Source organism: Drosophila pseudoobscura, chromosome 2 (genome assembly GCF_009870125.1).
Source record: "Drosophila pseudoobscura strain MV-25-SWS-2005 chromosome 2, UCI_Dpse_MV25, whole genome shotgun sequence".
In the NCBI taxonomy this organism is placed as follows: domain Eukaryota; kingdom Metazoa; phylum Arthropoda; class Insecta; order Diptera; family Drosophilidae; genus Drosophila; species Drosophila pseudoobscura.
The window spans coordinates 28,281,753-28,300,481 of record NC_046679.1 but is presented as its reverse complement, the minus strand read 5'-3'; the positions used below and the strand labels follow the sequence as shown (position 1 = coordinate 28,300,481).

The window sequence follows — 18,729 nt, the reverse complement described above, 5'->3', positions numbered from 1 at the left end:
GTGAGAATAAGCGACTGACGGGGGAACACTTAAATGAAACAAGCAAAAATACCAGTATATTTATATAAAAAAAGCCAAACAAGATGTTTGGAGCCCAGTAAGAAATGATTATCCACACATTTAAAGATTTATAAACGGAGTACACAGAGAAATTTGACATAAGACAGAGAAATACAGCCATATTTAAGGGAAATATGCGGCTTTTAGTGGAATTAAAAAATATTAGAAAATATATTAGAATCATTTTAAATAGGATTTTTGAATTAAAGGACTAATTTAATCCTTTAGATTTGATTTATATTATATCAAATTTAATAAAATTAAAACAAATTAAAATAAAATCATTTTTAATATGGATATTGGAATTATTTGAAATATATATTCATTTTTTTTTTTAAATATTTAGATTAGGATTTAATATATTATATTATATCTAATATAAAATAATTTGTAATATCCATATTTAATATAAATATAAATTTGTGGGGAAATATATTTAATCGAAATATAAGAATATTTATTTTAAATACAGAATATATATATTTTTTTTTCTGTATAATTTAATTAATTATAATTTTTAATTAACATTTTTATTTGTTTATTTATTTATTATGTTATATTTTATTATTATATTATTTGTATTATATTATATTATATTTAATTTTTATTTGAATTTTTATTAAATCCTCAGGCTATTTTCTTCATTTCTTATATCCCGATATCCTCCCACAGCTCTCTTCCCCCCAGAAAGTGACCTCTAATCTCGCCCCAAACATTGGGCAAAGTTCCCGCCCAGCAGCTGTTGAGGCAATAAGGAAATTTCTGGTCATAAAGTGGCCATAATGAAAGTTCAATAAATGTTCGAGCGGTTAAGCCCCGGGGGGTTCGCACAACAGGAAAGCCCAAGGCCAAATGTGCAACATTTTGTTTGGGGAGGGGGGAAGGGGGGGGGTGCTGGGGGAGGTAATAAAGTCAACTTAATTATAGCAAAAACTAAGAGAAAGTAAGGGAGGAGATGTAGAAGGGTGGTTCTTAAGGTAAGGGGAAACTTTTGTGTAGAGCTTTTGTTTTCTTAATGAGTTGTGGCATCAAAACAACAACAACTAAAACAAACAACAATTTCATAAACTTGCCCAAAATGCATTTAAGCTTCAAGACAAGACACAAAAGTTGGGGCTGTACTGTGTCCTGTGCCCTGTGCCCCGTGCATATGTTGCGTAGCGCAAGCACGTTAGCGCTGTTAACGTTACGTTTTGGCGTAACAGGAGGAGGAGACAACAATGGCAGCAGCTGGAGCGAGAGCTGGAGCTGCAGCAGTGGCAACAATGGCAGAACAAACGACGCGTCGGATAACGGAAACGGAAGTTGCTTACAAGCATAGTAAGAGTCTTACAGCAGCAGCAGCAGCTGAACAGAAGGGGGAGGACACACAACAGAAGCGAGAAAGAGACAGAGAGAGAGACAGAGCAGCAGGGGGAGACAGTTGGAGGGGGGTAAGGTATTATAGAGAGCAGGACTAGAGAGAGATCTTAATGGCTTAAGCTTTAAAATGTGTTGCATACTTTATGGCGTGGCAGTACTTTCGCCGCTTTCATCTTTCTCTCCCTCAAAAGATTTTTGCATAGAAATGGAAAACCATCGAAAATGCAAATGATGCTTATTGGAAAATGGATGCTGGATAAGAGACAGCCGACAGCGACAGAGAGCCTTGGCACAGCTTTCAGCAGAAACGCGTGAAATGCAAAATGGCGGCTCTTTAAGGATAAGGTTCATCCTGGGTCTATAAATCATCAAACGAAGCAGCACAACCCGAACACATTGTCAACTCCAAAAGTTTTCATAGTTGCCACACACAAGTGGCATATCTCTGTGGCGGCAGGCGGCCAGGAAAAAACTTGCACCACACAATTTTCTGTCCAATCAACTGTAAGCCATATTTTAATGGCATTCCACACATGTGTGTGAGTGTGTGTGAGTGTGTCTGGTGTTTTTGTTTGTTTATTTGCCACACTTACACCGTCTTACAGTAGACGGCAGGACGGCACACCCATTCCATATTAAATAGGCACTGAAAAAATATTTATAAAATTCATTTGTTATTATCATTGTCCTGTTTTCAGCAATCAGATGTGCTGTCCCTTTGGATGCTGGCTGGTTGAACAAAAAAAGAAGCGAAACCCATTGACGTTTGCTGCTCTGATGCCCTTTCTTCAAGGGGTAGACTGATTGCTAGCGAGCGTGGAGGGAGAGAGGGAGGGTTGCACTGCTGATATTTGATAGGAGGGACAGACAAAGGGTAGAGAACGAGTGAGGCTGGCAAAGAAATAAATTGAATGACAGATAGACAAAATTAGAGAAAACCAGAAAGGAGAAACCAATTGGGCGAAAGCAAGGATTAATAGTAGAGAGAGACAGAATATTAAAATACCCAACAGCACAAAAAAAAAACCGATCGTTTAATACCAATATAGGCGTCTGATTAGCTGCAGCCCATGAGAAGCGAATAGAAAGGCGGTGTTAAAAATATTCTTACCAGCTGTTAATTGAATGTTAAGGCGGGATACGCGCCTGCTATGCTCATAAGAAGTGCATAGGACGGCACTGTTAAAGTGCTGCTGAACTGTTAATTGAATGTTACGGAAAATGTTAGTGGTCTGTTAGGTTTACATTGAATGTTGTAAGAGCTTAGGTGTTGCTTGTGAGGAGCGCATAGAGGGGCGCTGTTAATGTTATTTCAATTTGAATGTTTGGGCTAACATTTGGGTCGAGTTTTAACAGCGCCTTTCTACGAGATCTTCAATTTTATTAAGCCAGTGTTCTGTTCATGGAAAAATCATGAAAAACCAGGAAAATTCAGCTTAATTTAGCTACTTATAAGAAGGGCATAGAAAAGCAATAAAATGCTGTGTCGCTACGTGACACCAAGAGAACGAAAGAAGGGGAGAATGGGAGTGAGTGAAACATGCAGCAGAAGCACCTCTGAGACTCGGAAATATATATGTAACTCTTCCTCGTCTGCTAAATAACCCATAAAACCCTTACGAACAAAAGCCTATACCTCTCTGATAGGGTATCCACACTTCGACCCCTCATCGCCATTCCATACTTTGTGTTTATACCTCTCCCTGTCCCTCTCCCACTCTCTTTGTGTGTGTCTGCATTTAATTAAGTTTGGTCGGTTTTTAAGTGTCTCTGTCGCTCTGTCTGTATCATCTCTCGCTCGCTCTTTTTATTTTTATTTCCGATTACGCTGATAATTTTCATATTTAAAAAAAAATATATATATATATCTTTATATTTTTGTTATGCCATAAATATTTTTTGCCATTCTGTTCGGGTTTTTTACGCTGTTACGGGCTTGCCTCGTGTTTTGCATAAAATATTTATGGCATTAAATTGAGCGTTAAAGAAGAGTGTAATATTTGTGGAATTTTTGCAAATTTCTGTGGTGGCATCCATGGGATTTTATCGCCTGATAAACTGTTTTAATATGGTTATCCATAAAGGAATTTTCACCATAGGGGCGTCCACGTTAGAATAGAAATAAAGGACGGGTTTTTTTTGGGATAAATGAATGATATATGGGATAAATGATAATTCATTTAACAAAATGATGGAGGGGATTAAATAGCCACTTGGGGGAAATGGTATTTTTTTTTGGTAATTTTTGAGAAAACCCTTCTTCACTTTTTGTTTGTTTTGTTTTCCCTAGATTTTCCCGTAAGAAGAACTTTATTATTGAATAAATATGTGTGTGTGTAACATTAATCCTTAAAAATAGCCATGTCATTGCTTGTCGTTGTGTCAAATAAATTTATGTTGGATAATGCGATTAAATACTGGATTAGATACTTGGTTTGGGGGATTAAATATTCGATAGATAGTTTATAGATTTGGTTATAGCTTCATTTTCATCTCCTCCAGCATTCGATAGACCTTGATGAACTTCTTTTCGACCACCTCCGTGAAGGCCTTGATCTCATTCCGTACTACAGATAGCTCCAGGGCCGCATCGGAGCTGCTGGCATCGCACTTTTTGGAGGTTTTATCGCTCTCGTACCAACAGGCAATGCCGTCCACATAATCGTCGACCAGCTCGGGGGCCGTGATGTCCTCCATGAAGGAGAGATCCTTGCGCTTGACAAAGGAACTCATCAAGAGCTGCAGGAAATCGCAGTTCCAGTTGTTCTGCTGAAAGTAGAAATACTGCAGGGCCTTCAGACTATCGAAGAGTGTGATCTTCAGCGAGTACATCGAATTGCCTGATATGTCCAGCATCTGGAGACTCGTCTGCTTCTTGAGGAGACCCTCGGGCAGCTCATGGGCATTGGTGGTCGACAGATTGAGGCGCAGCAGGGCCGTGAAGCGCCTCAGGGGATTCCCTTGAAGATTCCCCAGGGGATTCTGCGACAAATCCAAGCTCGTGACGTTGACGGCCTGCGGTATGTGGGGCAGTTCTCGCAGCGAATTGTTGTGCAAATCGAGCTCTCGCACTATCCCGTAGACCGTCAGTCGCCTCAGATCGCAGCTGTGGGCCACGGCCAGCTCCAGAAGACTGAAGTTCAGCGTCAACTCTTGGATGATGTTCCCAGAGATGTCGAGGAGCGACAGACGCGGCTGGAGCTTCAGCAGCTCCGATTCGAAGGCCGTGAAACGATTTCGAGCCAGATTGATTCGCGTTACATTCAAGTTCTTGTCAAAGATGCCGCGCGGGAGGGCCGCCAAACGATTCCCGGCCAGATTGAGGTCCATCAGCTTTCGCATTCCCCCAAAGAGCCCCAGGGGCAGCTGCTCGATGATGTTGTCTGCCAGGGAGAGCTCCTTCAGCTCCTTCAGGGCATGGAGACTGTGGTTCGACAGATGCTTCAGCTGGTTCCCATGGAGATGGAGCGTGGCCAGGTTATCCGCTCCCAGGAATATATTCTTGGGTATATCCTTGAGACGATTGAGGCCCAGAAAGAGGCTCATCAGGTTGCTGGCGCCCTCGAACTGCGGCTTCTCGAATGTCTCCAGCGAGCAGTTCTCCATGCGGAGCATCTGCAGATCCGGAAACGTGTCGAACAGCAGGTGCGGTATCTTGGCGATGCTCGAGTTGATGAACGTCAGCATCAGTTGATTGGGGATCGGGGCCTGCGACAGAATCACATAATCACTGCGCCCGATCTGCACGTTCGTGCAGATGCCCGCATGGCAGTGATCCTGCAGCCACAGGCGACGCAGCTGTCCCCCCGTGGCCCCCGATGGCGAGGCAGGCTCGGGGGCCGCCAGTGGCAGCCACCAGGCCACCACAAGCGACAGCAGCAGCGACAGCCACATGGCACACACACACACACACGCGAGATGAAAGGACAGGACACCTGCTTTTGGGGTTTTCTTTCGGGGTTGGCGTTGGTGAGCGCCCAACGACGCGCACGCCACGGCGCAAGTGGCACAACTGTTCCGTGGATCAGACAACTGTCGCAGTGGTCGACCCCATTGCGATAATGTTTTGCTGTTTGAGTGCCGCCACCGTTCGGTGGCATGCCTCCTCGGATGCGGGCTGCTGCTGCTGCTGCTGCTGCTTTCAATTCGAAAGCAACAAAAAAGGGGGTTCGCTTCTGCAACTAATTTTTGTTTTTCGATTTAATTCAATTAAGACGGGACGGGACACAGCAACAAAAACAATACTTGGCTGGCTATGGTTTGAACTTTCAATTTCATTCGTGATTTCACACTGCCGCAAGGCATTTTTTCTGCCTTTATTTTTGGCTGACTGATGAAAATGAATGTTTTTTAAAGTAGGAAATGCCAAAAAAAAAAACCGGAGGGAGGGGGGAAATCACAACAATTCTGCGAAAAAAGATCAGCAATAGATGATAGGGAGAGAGCAGGGTGCTCCCCAGAGAAGTTCTCTGGGTTTTTGAGTAATGATTGAAGATCTTTGGATAGAGCCCTTCCATTAGAACAGGTTCCAAATGTTGACCCACTTTTAGGAGAGACATAAAATTGATGGCCCAAAGATGGCCAAAAGTTGATTGAACACATTCCCAGAACTCCAGCTCCACTCTTCTCGCAGATCTTATCTTTTGGTATTTTTTTGGGTATAAAACAGACCACACACCCAGAGAACCCAAACAGTTGTCCAACATGAAGCCCAGTGTGCAAATATTCGGTAAGAAAACACCAACCAAGCCACTCCCAAAAGATATACAAATAAAATCGGTTCTTTTTTCAGTTCTTTTGTGCCTCTCCTGTGCCCTGATCGATGCCCGTCTCTCGGGTCTGCGTCGGGTCCATGGCTCTGGTCGCAGTGCCTTGGAGGAGCCACAGATTGTGATTTTCTCCTCCCAGGGAGAGCCCATCAAGCGGTCGGACGACGAAGAAGTCACCTTCCAGGAGCCACAAATCATCGAAGCCGAAACCGAGGCAGAGAAAGACAGTCGCAAGGTCCCAGACTATCTGTACTCCAATTCCATGCCGCTGGTCAACGATCAGAATGTCAAGTATGTGGTGCCCCAAGTGGCCGCCTATCCTGTGGCCTATGGCCCCTCGATCGTCACCAATCGCAACGGCAATGGCATCCAGAATCAGAACCAAAACCGCATCAATCCGGGTCTGTCCTATGTGATGGTGCCACGGGTCCAGCTTGGGTTCAATCTCCAGGGACAATCGGGCTTCAACTGGCCCAACCTGAATCTCCTGAATCCCTCTTCGGGTGGCGATTCTGCTGCCGAGAAGGAGGAACCTTTGGGTCCCACTGCCTACATTCCCATTCCAGTGCCCGGGCCACCGGGTCCCCCGGGGCCGCCTGGCCCGCCCGGCATGCGTGGCCCTACCGGACCCACGGGTCCGCGTGGTCACCGAGGCCCTCCGGGCGAATCTCAGCCCCAGAAGCCCTCCCACAATACCCCGCAGAGCATTTGGTACACGCAGTCGAGCAGCAATCATAATAATAATAACAAGCCGCAATATTCTGAACACTTTTCGAATGGTTATCAAAGTTAAGGCAACAACACGAAATAAATGATGAAAATATTGACATAAATGCAAGGAAAATTTGTTTATTTATTGGGGAAATGGGATGTTTTCCCTTAGTTTTTAACGAATATTTAGCTCCCCAGACCATTCCTCGCTGAAGAGGCCAAATTACGTGCAGCAGCGCCCCTCGGTTGGTTGAATTTTTGGTGGAAGTCGCTGTTCAAAAAAACCCAGGCTTGTACCTTTATTATCCATCAATTTTCTTATACAAAAATACACTTTTTGGATAAATAGAATCTTCAGAGAAAAGATCTTAAGGCAATAGCATAACTTTCTATAGAAGAAAGATACAAAAACGCAGATACTAATAGATAAAGATACAATCCTTGTGCTTTTGAAGCTATAAATACTTCAGAATAGGTCTTCAATGTCTTCTTATACCTTTATTAGAGAGCAAAAGATATTGGAAACTATAAAAAGTATCTTTTCTCGTATATTCTATCGAATTCTCCTCTAAGTAAGTGTAATATAACACCTTCCACATATATAGTAGTCACAAAAGATATTGGAAACTATAAAAAGTATCTTTTCTCGTATCTTCTATCGAATTCTCCTCTAAGTAAGTTATTACACCTTCCACATATATAGTAGTCACACAACATAACGCAATATCTTTTTATAGAATATAGATACAAATACACAGATACAAATAGATATAGATACAATGCTTGTGCGTCTGAAGCTATATTATCTACAGAATACATGTTAAAAGTCTTCCTAATCCTTTATTAGAGAGCAAAAGATATTGGAAACTATAAAAAGTATCTTTTTCTCGTCTCTCACATATATATTTCGTACATATAACACCTCCCACTATATATAGTAACCACAAAACATTATATCCATCAAATATCCCATGAGTACAGCTGCACTTTTAAAACAAAGAGCCAAAAGCACGTTGCAGATATTATCTGTAGCTCGTATCTGTATCTGTGACTGTATCTGTGTCTGTATCTGTAGCTGTAGCTGTAACGAGTCTGTCAAATGGTCAGCACCCATAAAAAGTCGATCCATATGCTCGTGTTTGGTGTCATTTTATGGCACACTCAGTGACACACACACACACGAGGAGAGAAGCGTTATGATGATTGTGTGTAATTTACATGGATTTTAATATCACTTTGACACCACCACACAGATCTAGGGGGTGGCCCCCATTGACGGGCCACTCAATTGGCGGACACAGAGCTCCAAAGCGGCACCTGACATAATGTTTGCCCTCCTCCTCGGCCAGAGGAATGGTGTCAGGCCGCCCCTGTTTTATTTTTTGGCTTTGTTTGAATTTGTTGTCATTTAGTTTTTATTGCTTAGAGACACATATTTATTTTAGTACTAGTACGCGAGTATGTGGGCTTTGGGCTTGGGCTTGGGTTCGCCTCTTGCCTCAATTGATACGCAGCACGCATTTGTTTCAATTAAATGAAAATGCTTTCAGTGGCAGGGGCAGGAAGAGAGCAGTTCCACCGCATGATGGATCGCCGGGGGAGGCAGCCAGTGAAAAAATATCTCCTTTTGGTATGGAGAAAATGATTAAGAAAAAAACCCCTCCAGAGTAAAGAAGCTAATCAAATGAGTGAAAGAAAATCCTGCCTCCCATTCGTGAGTGTCATGACAAACACCTGCCGACTTCCGGCTGACTGATGATTAGGATACCTTTCGTATATCCCCTGGAAAGGAGTACCACCCGCTGAATTAAGTTAAAATGTTAATAAACATGATTATCGCGTTTGCCCGCCGCTCTGCCTGCTGCCATTAAAATGATTATGGCAATAAATAATAAAGTGTGTGTGTTTTTCGGGCAAGATACGAAAGGTATCTTCCCTGGCAGCACTTTGATGTGGTCCATAATGAGGCAGCCACGTGGCATTATGCATAATGAGAGGCAGGTCTTTTAGGGAAATTACTTGGGAGGCAATAACTTGAAAAGATTCAAGAATACCCATCGGAAACATCGCAAGAAATACCAATAAAATACCAAAGCCAAAGAGCAAACACTTTCGTTTAATTATATCGATAAGAGCAGCTTCAACTTTATCCACAGGCAAATCTCCACTCCCTGGGGTGTATAAAAAATATATTTATTAAAAAAAATATCTGCAGAGAAATATTTGCCAGAGAATATGAACAGGAAGAATGAAATATCGCAGCGAGGGAGCTGCTCCATCCCTCCATCCAATGGAAGGAAGAACAAAAGTTCTCTGGCTGTAATTTGCAGGACAGGACAGGACACGACAGGAGGTTCAAGTCAGCGAAATGAACACTGGCCGGAACTACGGCGTTTTGCGTTCAAACTGACAATTTAAACAAAACAGCAGCCGCCCAGTAGGAGGAGCACACCCGGCGAGAGCCAGCAAGAGAGAAAAAAAGAAGGAAAACTTGTACAGAGATAATAGGATAAAAAAAAGGACAGGGACAGGGGCAGGGACAGGGACGGGGAGTGAGAGAGGACTTGCAACGGAAGCTCTGGCATTTTCATGCCCAGCTTTGCCACTTGCATATTTCATGAGCCGAGAAACAGCTGAAAATTTATGAAGAAGAAAACTGAGCAGCCCATCGCCATCGCCATCTCCAATTGAATCTTTGAAGGACTTTCGGGTAGGGCACAAAACACTTCGGCAAGCACTCGATGTTTCATTATTCATTCATTTTTCGGCATTTGCATTTCGTAGGTAATACCAATCCATATTTCATGGAAACCGCACACGGCAGGACACTGGCCAAGTGCTAAATGAAACTGAGTCGCTGAAATATTCATTCCCCTTTGAACTTTCCCCACCACCACCCCCACCCAAACAAGGGGTTCCATTAAAAGGCCTCCTCTGAATTCTTGAAAATATTTACCGGCCCCGGACGGGTAGCTTCATTTTCCACGGCGAGTGTTGCTTACCTGTAAATAAAAAGGGAAAAATGTAATTAGATAACGTTAACATAATCATCTGGGGGATCTGGGCTTAAAGCTCTAACTGATTTATCCCCGGGCAACCGGTGGGAGCCGAAGGATTCTCCTTTAGTCTGGCATTTCATTTAGATGCAATTATACCGGCACCACCAGCCCCCTCTAATGACTTTTAATTAGCGCAGAGATTTGTATACACACACACACACACACACCCACACACACACACATGTGTACAGTACACCTGGAGGAAGGTTCATCCTTTGGCCGGTTCTTATCTGAGACCATGTTATGGCCCCGTCCCCCCCCCGCCAGCGATGTGTTCTGTTTCCTGTGGTGTCTGGCCGAGAATCTATTTTGTATACCCTGGTAATTGTTGGGCCCAAAAGGGTGCATTGGGTGTGTGGAAATCTATGGGTATCTCTTTCGCTTGAAATCAAAGGAAAAATACTAAAAAAAAACACCAAAAATAAATTACAATAATACCAGAAAATTATTAGAAACCCATACCAAAATCATGCTACAAAAAAACTGCAATAAATACTGGAGATATACCAGAAAAATACAAGAAAAACATACTAGCAAAATACTAAAAATTACTAGGAAATCATACTAGAATAAAACCACAAAAATACAACAAATACTAGAAAATACCAGAAAAATACTAGAAATACTAGAATATACCAAAAAACATACTGGAATAATACTCAAAAAATACTCAAGAAATTATCAAATAAATATCATATCATCCTGAGGTACAGGAAAAATACTGTGGAACTGCGGCAGCTCTAAGATATACCAAAAAACACTTGAGAAATACCAAAAAAAAATACTAGAAAACCCTCAAAACCAGTTGAACATTATAGACTCGCTTTCGGAGATACTGAGCGCAAAAGAGTGGGTTTTTAAAGCCCTATAACTATAATTTGTAAATTTTCCCAGAGTATCTCATTTGTCTGCCTTTCTTTCGCTTCTAGTTTCTCTCACGTTTTTTTCTTCTCTGTTTCCTTCGTTCCTTTTCCATTCCATTGCACAAATGACCATAAAAATGGCCCAGAGGGGAGCCATGTTGTTGGGGCTGCCTCTGACTGGGTTCTAAAAGGCCAAAAGCTTAATTACCATTACACATTCACACAGATACGCAGACACACATAATCAGGACATATACTCGTACACAAAGCAGTTTAGCTTTCGTTCTCCCCATCTCTCTCTTCCTCTCTCTCCCTCTCTATTGTCATTATTATTCATAACTTGGCAGACAGTCGCTTTTATTTATGTTCCCATTCACACAATGCCACGCCCACTGCCACACACACACACCCACACCCAAACACACTCCTTCCCTTTGCAACCGGCCCCCTAATAGGTGTTAATGTGTTTTATTGTTCTCTCGGCAGCCAGGTGGAGGAACTTGACTTTCTGTGCAATGAGACAGAAATCTTAATGGAATTACAAATCTGTGCGAATCCTTTTGGGCACTAGGAGAGTACAGTACATAAAGAACAGAGATTAGACTTAATTTCAGGCTTGCTCTTTTATCTAATGTCTGCCCTGTGAGGGCACAAAAAATGCCCCTTCGGTGGGAGAGACACAAAAAATGATTTCGACAAGTGTCAATCTGATGTCGCACTACACTAAAAGTTAGGCAAGTGCCTTGTCCCGTCCCTCTGTCTCTCTCCCTCTCTGCCTCTCTTTCCATCTCTTTCGATGTCTTTCCAAGGGCTCTAGTACATGTGTTAGTGGCAAAAATGCTTTCATTACGCTTCAAGTGGGGAATGCCGAGTGGGCCACTTGACGTTGAACGCGCGACGATGATGTTGAAGCTGATGCCAATGTGGTTGTGGCATGTGTGGCCATGAACGAGACATAGAGACAGGGACAGCTACAGAGAGAGAGAGAGCAATAGAGGGAGAAAGTGTTGTAAGGGCAGCCTAAAAATATGCAACACATTTTCGCATAGATTTTTTTAGTAGAGCGTTTGGGATGTGGACCTTTGAAAGGGATTTAAGCCTTTTCGATGCTGTAAAGTATGTAGTTTTTGGATTCAGATTAACTCCAGACTTTATATATATCCCTATATATATCCTACACAAACCTTCCCACATATGTGCTTTTAGCCTCATCAAACTCTCACTTTTAGGAATGTGCCTCTCTTTTTCGGGGTTTCTGCATCAAAGGACTATATTTTATAGCCTTTAAACAAAAAAAGTGTATCCCATGATTCGTTACGAATTTTCCTATATTTTGTTTGCCATTTTTCTAGTGCCAAAATGACTAAGCAAGTACGCTATAAGCCCAGAGTGCTGAAAGCAGGCTAAGGTCAGCCGGCAAGTTCAATACAACACACACAGGGCTGCACAGGGACGCACACAGATACACATTCCAACACACACTCTGGCGTATACAAATACATAATTGCAGCCGTTGATTGCCATCCGTTTGGGTGCGTCTGCGTCTGTGTCCCTCCACTTTTTTCAATGTCAGAAACGGGCTTTTGTATCGTTGGAAAAACTTTTTTTTTCTTTTTTTTTTTGAATGCATGCCAAATCATGACAAGGACAAAGCGTTGAGAGAGAGAGAGAGAGAGAAAGGCAACACAAAGGAATAAACTGCTGGCAGATTTATAGGCTCTGCCATTCGCCTCCTGCTTTGGCATCAGCAAATCCTTTCGTCTAGTTAATTAAAAATGTAGCCAAAATTCTATCTAGAAAGAGTAGAAAAAAATCTAACAATATTGGCCAACCGAGAGTACCGAGAAATCTGTCAATTAACGATCAAAAGTACACCGAATTTCCATTACCCAATAGACTCAATAGACATTGGATTGTTGTATAATTTATAACTCGAGCTCTAGAGAAGAGTTTCACTTAATTTCCTTTAGAGTTCAATTGCCATCTCTCCATCAATCGCAAGCCCCGCCTCCGGACTGTCCTTGGCTAAGCGGCGGGCACTTGAACGTTGAAATTGGACAGCAATTAAAATGCCAATCTATTTTCCAACCATGATATATGACGAATCTGCATCCCATGGCTGCATGTGGGGGTCTAATAACTCAAATTGTCTTTTGGCATGTGGATGCGATGGATGGCCGAATGGAAGGATAGGCATAATTTATGGTGCATTTTGTGGAATGCGGAGGTAAATGTTGCACAAAACATTTAAGCCTGCGAAATGCAATTCAAATAAAATAGATATCAGCATTTTAAGCGAGTTTATTGGTTTAACACTGCGTATACTTAATTTCTGGTTGGCGTTTTATCAAGTATACGCAGGAATAATATATGAAAGAAAGGTACAAAAAATATATAAAAATTAATATAAATATATTTTGGGCTTCAAAAATATTTTGTTGAAGAAAAAATATATTTTTTATATTTAAAATTCGGTCTTAAATTTTTTTAAATTACTTATTCACCTTTTATGATACTTTTTAAATTGATATTAAATTATTCTAGACATTTCAAAATTATTTTATTTTTGTATACCATTAAAGCCTGTTCCCTTTTTCCCTACAAAACTTTCAATCAAAAAAAAAAAAAAACCTTAAAAAACCAATCAAAACTCCACTCGAAAAATATTTCGTGCTGCCCCAAATATATATATTTTTTGCCGCTCCAAATATCTCTCTGTAATTGGCCTCAAAAACTGTCCCTCAAATTGGGGAATATTCCTGGGAAATATCAAATTTCCATATTGGACTAATCAAGTGGAAAGTGTTGATTTGATTTGACCTACGACCCTCAACCCCAAAGTGCAATTGTTAACGATTTGTTTGACTAAGCAAAATATACAATCGCATGGCGAGGGGCGGGGACATAGAGGCGGGAAACGAGGGGCAAACGAAGAGGGGACCAAAAATACAATAACCAAAGAGTGTAAAAAATGTTCAATATTTATGCAAGAGAAATATTTGCCGTGATTTCGTCCCTCTGCCTCTCCCCCTCTCTCTCCATTGCTGGGGTTGTTGCCTTCTCTTTCTGTATGGCTTTTTCCTCTGCAATACACAATCGTTCCACTTGATTGAGCAATGTATAAATTTACGACGAGTTTTCCTTTTATTTTTACACTTTTTTTTTTGTTTTTGTTTTACTCGAAGGGCAATTAGAAGGGACTCGTAAGGGAAGTCCTTTTGTTGCTCCTGGTGCTGCGACTTTTGGTCGCTGACTTTTAATTAAAATCACAGGCAGCGACCATTTACCAGAAAGTCAAAGTTTTTGCTTCTCTTTTTTTTGTTTTGGTTTTTCTCCTTCGGCCATTAGCAATTTTCCACTCGACTGAGGCCGGACGCCAATTTCTCTGTACCGCCAAAAGGGAGGAAGAGGCAGAGGAAGAGGAGGAAGCGCGACAGATCATTGGGAAAAGCCAAAGGGCGTGTCCGAGCAACAGACAAAAGCTTAAACGCGTTTTTCTAATGATTTTCGGTAGAGACTCCAAAAGGCAGGCAACAAATTTTCACAAGCCTAAGTCTAAGGGGCGTGGCCCTTAAACCAACGCCCGTTTACTTTAGGTTCTGTCCCATTTTACAAAATATTTTCTCAAGCGCAAAAAAAAAACTGTCAGCATCCCAAAAGATAAGCCAAGTAAACACGATGCGATTGGGCGTTAACAAAAGAAAGAAAAAAGAAAAATACTCGAGGGGAAAAGAAAAGCTGGGGGCTAGAAAACCTTCTTACGCATTTTCCTCTTCGTTTTTGGCGGATTTCCCTGTTAAGCGAAAAACGCTCAAAAAATATGCATTAAAAATATTTACAAAAAAAAAACTCAAAGAGAAAAATGCACAGGAGCGATGGAGCATATATTTCTGCAAAGAAATCAAGCAATATTTCAAGGAATAATTGCTGCAAAGGAAGGAAGGAAGGAGCCGCCACCTGACATCCATTTCAATCATAAATTAGCACGGCCACGGGATAGGATAGGATCTTCTTTACGCAGCTGTCTCATAAATTTAGCTAATTAATTTTACAGCCTGCTCTCAGGAGAGCAAACACCAGACCAGACCAGACCAGACCAATCATCATCTTCATCAGCAGCAGCAAGGTCTTCAAGCATCTTCTTCTTCGCCCTCGACAGCATCTTTGTCCGAGGTCCGAGGTCAGGTGTCAGAAGCGAAGCTGTTAAAATTTTATTTCTCCTGGCCACAAATGCAGGAAGTTGTGGGAACAGGGCCGAGGCAAAGAACATGGGCCAAGTTAATTGAGGAGGCACCTTTTAGAAGGTAAGAAAGAGGCAGAGAGTGGCGTTAGGGGGGGAGAAAGCCAGAGGCAAGAGAGGAGTCACGGAGGGGGCAGCCAGAGGCAAGAGAGGAGCCACAGAAGGGACACCTAGAGGCAGGAGAGGAGTCACAGAAGAGTCACGAAAGAGTCACAGAGGGCCAAGCCAGAGCCAGAACTGGGGCCAAGCCAGAGGCAAATCTGGAGCCACCAGCTGCAACAGAAGGGAGCAGGGAGATCCTGCAGACAATGTCCTCCTCTGTGGAGTATTGAAATTTCTATGGCCTTACACTTTTCACGGGAAATTGAATCGATTGGGTGTGTAAATTTTGCTTCTTTTTTTTCTGGGTGCCACACACACACACACGGAAAACTTTCCCATGAATTGGGGAAATATTTATTAGCTCCTCTAATGGCACTAGCTCTATCCAGAAGCTAGAACTTTTCCGCAGTGTTGGCAAATGCAGAAAAGTTTCGCATTCGAACCATTCATTCCATTCCGCCGCCACTCACTCTTTGGGCTCAATCATTGATTCATTTGCGGCACACAAAACTACGGAAACTTAATTTCAATCGAAGGCAGACCAAAACGAATGCAAGGATAAAGGTTTCAAAGGGGGGTTAGGACTAAAAGATGCCCTGTATTACAAAGGGAAAGTGTTCAAGGAATAAACTTGTGAAGCGATGGGAACGAAGGTCCCATCTAGAGGAAGAGAGAGACTGAGAAAAAGAGCCGCGACTGGGAAAGTATTATATTATATTATATATATTATTATATATATTATATTATATTATATATTTTTTATTATATTATTGTATTATTTTCTATTTTTTTATTCATGATATTATTATCTTAATTATTTTTTATTATTTTAATTTTTGTTTATTATTTTTATGAATTATTAATATATTATTTTTTTATTTCCTTTATTTTTTTCGAGTCTAAAAATGATCAAATTTTGAGAATGTTCCGAGGATCTAGATAGATAGATTATACATATTTGGGTTTCCTTAAGCGATTGTTGGGATTATTCTATATTTATGATCCTTCATTGGCGATTTATACAATTTTTTTTGTGCTATAATCATCCGAACTTAATTATTTTTGGTGTTTATGTAGATCCTGCCTTTATAAGGTATTGTAGAACATTTTGGTACCATAACTTAGAAATAATAGACTTCTTTCAAACTTCTTCCAAAGTTACGAAACAAATCCTATCTTTCATACTGGATTTTCCTGGTTTTCCACAGGCAAAGATTACATTTAAAATCTCAGACCATAGGCCCAAGTCTCACGGATACATCTCTCCCCAGATCATGGTCTATAATCCTTTTGAAAAACGGATATACCCCTGGTTTAGCCGCCCCAAATAGCGGGGTATCAAAAACTTGTCTGGTTCAATTGGTTGTCTTCTTGTCGGCAGTAAAAAAAAAGCGAAGAGGAAAACTTTATACGTGTGCATGTGTGTATGTAGATGCCCATGGATAGTCGTACTTGTAGATTGGAATTCCAGGGAAACTCAGAGTTACTTTGGGTCTACTTTTGGGTCCACACTCATTTCACACTCAATCGCATTTCGGGGGTTTACATATTCAATTAGGAACGGGGCGAAGCTGGGTGCTTCTTTCAGCCTCCTTTTGGTCCTGCCGCCTGCAGGCAGTGCACGGGAAAACTTTCCCTTCAAGGATCAATGGCACACCCAGCAGCAGCAGCAGCAGCAGCAGCAGCAGCAGCAGAAAATGATGTAAACTTTTGCGTTGCGAGTGGTATTCTCCATGTCATGTGATTAAAGTTCTGCGCTGGGAAAATCCACATACAGTTTTCCTGCTATTTGCATAGCAGCATCGCCCCCAAGTTCTGTGACAATTCTGACAGAAGAAGAGCGGGAGAGGGAGAGGGAGAAGAGTGTACGGCGGAGATTCGCCAGAAAGATAAATGCCTTTGCATGTGTGTGTGTGTGTGTGTGTGCGTGGGTGTTTATCTGCGTGCGTGTGTGCGTGTTTGCTTTTGTTACTAAACAAAAAGTTAAGTCATAAATATTTTCCGAGTTTTTGACTTAAAATTTATCAACGATATCCGCCTCTGCAGACACCACGAGAACACGACACAAGGAAAGAGAACAAAGGACACGCAAGCACCACACCGATACACCCATACACCCACACACCCACACATGGCAGTGTCTGTGCATGTATTTAACTTTTGTTTTGGGTCGACCAAAAGTTTCTCGCGTCGACATGCACCAAAAGTGCAGAAAAATATTTGCAAAATTTGTCAACTCTACGTGTGTTTAAAGTTTGCGCGCGAGAGAGTCACTCGGTGCTTGTTAAACTGTTTGTTAAGCTTGAAAGTTGATACAGTGGTGCGCCAACTGCAGGGTTAAAGGTGGCAAGGTGGCAGGGGCAGGTGAAATGACAGTCGTGGTTGATCAAGTTTCTGCGAGCTCGTAGGGAGAATGCCAGTGGCTTGTGGAACATTTCCTGTAGTTTGTAGGCAATTTTAGTCCACCAGTGCTACGAAAACTGTAAGCGAGGCTTTACTTCCACCTCTCTGGGAATGAAAACAAAGCTCCTCGAACTATAGCCCTCTTGAAATTATGGAACCCCCTTAATGCATTTAAAACTAGAGCCCATACCGTGTTCCCCTTAAACTTCGGTTATGCACAAGGCTGTTAAAACTGTAGAGCAATAGAGAGCAAGCGCATGTTTTTCAGTAATTGTGGAGTAACATGGCTCTGAAACTGTATGTTGGCTTCGTCCTCACACAAGAAATGCTTATCCTCAATGCTCTTAAAACTTTAAATGCTTAAAGTGTATCCTCATACTCGTGATCATCATCCATGCTCATCAAACTGGCAATGCTTAAAATTGTCCATAAATCCTGATGTTCATCATCAATGCTTCTCAAAATGTTAATACTTAAAATTTCCTCAATTCTTATGTTCATCATCAATGCTCCTCAAACTGTGAATGCATGAAGTGTAACATCAATCCTCATGTTCATCCTCAATGATCCTCAAACTGTGAATTCTTAAAATATATCATCAATCCTGATGTTCATCATCAATGCTTCTCAAACTGTGAAGATTTAAAATATTCCCTCAATCCTCATGTTCATGCTCAATGGTCCTCAAACTGTTCAGTCTAAAAATGTGTATATTCAATCCTCATGCTCATCCGCAATGCTCCTCCAACTGTAAATGCCTAAAATGTATCCTCAAGCCTCATGTTCATCCTCAATTCTCATAAAACTGTAAATGCTTACAATGTATTCTCAAGTCTCATGTTCATCCTCAATGCTCCTATTAAAAAATCTCCACTTAATCAGAAACTGTACAAAAACCATACACCCTCAAACTGTGGCTAAAAAAAAACATGCGTTTCCTTTACATTTCCTTTCTGCTTAAGCCTAATGACACCTCTAAGCAGGTCTTAAAAAAACCGAGCAACCCTTTTTTGTAATTAATAAAATTACCTTTTCCTTTTTTTTTCTAAGAAATATGCCACCTTTTCCTCTTTTTCCCAAGGAATATGTCACCTTTTCCTCTTTTTCCCAAGGAATATGTCACCTTAGCGGCCGGGCTTCTAAGAATTTTGTCAAATGGC

General features: G+C 41.5%; 3 protein-coding genes across 4 annotated transcripts in view; 1 reads left to right on the top strand and 2 right to left on the bottom strand.

The window, feature by feature from the left end:
* Fur1 (Furin 1) overlaps window positions 1–18,729 on the bottom strand; it is a 168,871-nt gene that overhangs the window by 37,237 nt on the left and 112,905 nt on the right. The gene's annotated exons all lie outside the window — the stretch shown is intronic.
* alrm (astrocytic leucine-rich repeat molecule) lies at window positions 3,694–5,457 on the bottom strand. The gene has a single exon (XM_001359812.5). The coding sequence runs from the start codon at window positions 5,314–5,316 to the stop codon at window positions 3,898–3,900; it is 1,419 nt and encodes a 472-aa protein (XP_001359849.3). The 5' UTR covers window positions 5,317–5,457; the 3' UTR covers window positions 3,694–3,897.
* Window positions 5,733–6,984, top strand: LOC4803047 (collagen alpha-1(XVII) chain). The gene is made up of 2 exons (XM_033376499.1): window positions 5,733–6,151; window positions 6,215–6,984. The coding sequence occupies exons 1-2, from the start codon at window positions 6,127–6,129 to the stop codon at window positions 6,982–6,984; spliced, it is 795 nt and encodes a 264-aa protein (XP_033232390.1). The 5' UTR covers window positions 5,733–6,126.